Source organism: Dioscorea cayenensis, chromosome 5, assembly GCF_009730915.1.
Source record: "Dioscorea cayenensis subsp. rotundata cultivar TDr96_F1 chromosome 5, TDr96_F1_v2_PseudoChromosome.rev07_lg8_w22 25.fasta, whole genome shotgun sequence".
Lineage (NCBI taxonomy): Eukaryota > Viridiplantae > Streptophyta > Magnoliopsida > Dioscoreales > Dioscoreaceae > Dioscorea > Dioscorea cayenensis.
The window spans coordinates 8,504,972-8,507,143 of record NC_052475.1 but is presented as its reverse complement, the minus strand read 5'-3'; the positions used below and the strand labels follow the sequence as shown (position 1 = coordinate 8,507,143).

General features: G+C 36.0%; 1 protein-coding gene across 1 annotated transcript; it reads left to right on the top strand.

Annotated features, from left to right (window-relative positions):
• The first annotated feature begins 822 nt into the window (after nucleotides 1–822).
• On the top strand, nucleotides 823–1,470 carry LOC120259954. The gene is made up of 2 exons (XM_039267407.1): nucleotides 823–1,123; nucleotides 1,235–1,470. The coding sequence occupies exons 1-2, from the start codon at nucleotides 823–825 to the stop codon at nucleotides 1,468–1,470; spliced, it is 537 nt and encodes a 178-aa protein (XP_039123341.1).
• The last annotated feature ends 702 nt before the right edge of the window (nucleotides 1,471–2,172 follow it).

Sequence of the window (2,172 nt, the reverse complement as noted above, 5' to 3'; positions counted from 1 at the left end):
CATATTATGAATGTTCATATTTTGAATAGGACTTCATACTTGAATGATGTTTATCATATTATAAAGGTTCATATTTCGAATAGAACTCATAATTAAATAATGTTTATCATGTTTTATGAAGTATCTATAAATATGACTCCTCTCTAACTATAGACCAACTCAATTAATTCTCTAGTGAGAAAATCCCCAAGCTCTTTCTTTTCCTCTCTGACCTTAGCCGCTATTCAGAGAAGAAAAGGAGATTGTTTCTTATTCCGGAGTGTGATCTAGAGGTGTGGGACTTTCGTTCGGCGCTAAAAGATCTATGACAATCCGAGAGATAAATTCAACGCATCGAATAAAAGAAAATCATTAAGAGGTAATTTTCTAGGCCTATTAATTGAATTACGATGTTCATTAAAACAATTAGAATATATCGCAAAATTTATTATTGCTTCCGCATGCTTTTTGATATTATTTGATTTTCGCGATATAACCTAACATCTGCAACATAAAGTGACACAAATCACCAAGACCCTTGCAGAACATCCTCCAAGATCATTACCAAGTAATACAGAGGTCAACCCCCTTGAGTCCCTAAAGGCAGCCACTTTGAGGAATGGAATGGAATTGACATCTACCCCAACTCAAGGGTGTGAGAATACAACTCTTGAACCTGAAGTAATGGTTGTGAAGAACATATCCATTGGTGGTAATGTTAAGTAAAATGAGGGGGAACAAATCAAGGATGAGACAAAGATTTCTATCTTCAAACCTAAGCTACCCTATTCAGTTATGGTGAAGAAGGATAAACAAGATAAGGAATTTATGAAATTCCTTTAAATGCTTAAGACCTTGGACATAAATGTTCCACTCGTTGAGGCCGCTGCTCAAATACCTCGTTATGCTAAGTTCCTGAAGGAATTATTGACTAACAAGAGGAAGCTAGAAGAGATATCCACCATTACTTTGAGTGAGGAATGCTCCGCCATCATCTCTAATAGAATCCCCAAGAAAGAGAAAGATCTAGGAGGTTTTATCATTTCTTGTACTGTTGGGGGAATGCTTGATGTAAAAGCACTCACCGATCTTTGGGCAAATATCAATTTGATGCCTGATAAAATTTTTCAAAAGTTAGCACTTGGTAATCTTAAACCAATAAAGATGGGGTTTTAACTTGTTGATCGGTCAGTTCGTTACCCAATGGGCATTATTGAAGATGTTCTAGTTAAGCTGGACTAATTCATCTTCCCAGTGGATTTTGGTATTCTAGATTTGGATGACAAAGTTGAGGTTCCTTTGATACTTGGGTGTCCATTTTTGGCGACTTCACAAGCTTTGATTGATGTCAAGGATGGTCAAATGGTATTAAGAGTGGGTGATGAAAAAATGGTGTTCAAGTTGAGAGATGCTATGTGCCACTCTATGGATGATGATTATATGTGTTATGCCTTGGATATTATTGATGATTGTGTTTTGGATTTTATATAGAACACGCAGTTAAAGGATGACTTATTATATTAACTGGATGATGAAGAAGCACATGATGAATTAGCGGATAAGCTCCATCTCCAAGTTAACATTGAAAATCCCGAGAGGGGACTTAATTTGGTAGATCATAAGGCCTCTTTGGATAGAAAGCTGTGGAAGCATTGCATAACTAACAATAAGAAAAATATTCCATTAACCTCTCCCAAGGATTGCAAGTTCACTTCAAATATAAATGAAGGGGAAATTTTGTTGATCAAGTCATTAATCCCTTATTCTTTTATGTAAGTTGCAAGAAATGTAGAGGGAAATCGATTCCATGACTCTCGTGAGCGCTACAAGGTACGTCAAGCTAGTGACATTAAACAAGTGCCTCTTGGGAGGTAACCCAAGTGTTTTGCGTTTGTTCTTGTGTTTTTCCATTTTTGGTTGTGTTTTATTTTGTTTTGTTTTATACTCTTTGTTGGGTGTTTATGTTGTCAGACTCAAGTTTCTTTTTCCTTTTTGTGTGGATCATTGTGAGCTCAAAAGTGCTAGAATTTTAGTTCCAAAGTTTTACTTGTTAACTTAGTTTATGTTTGAGAGTGAAATTGCCATGTTCTACAACTTCTATATTTTTCTAGGTTAAGCACGGTTATGCTTGTGGCCGTGCAATTTGCTGGAGTTGCAAAAATCTAGTATTAAAGTTGAAGCACGAGCGTGCTT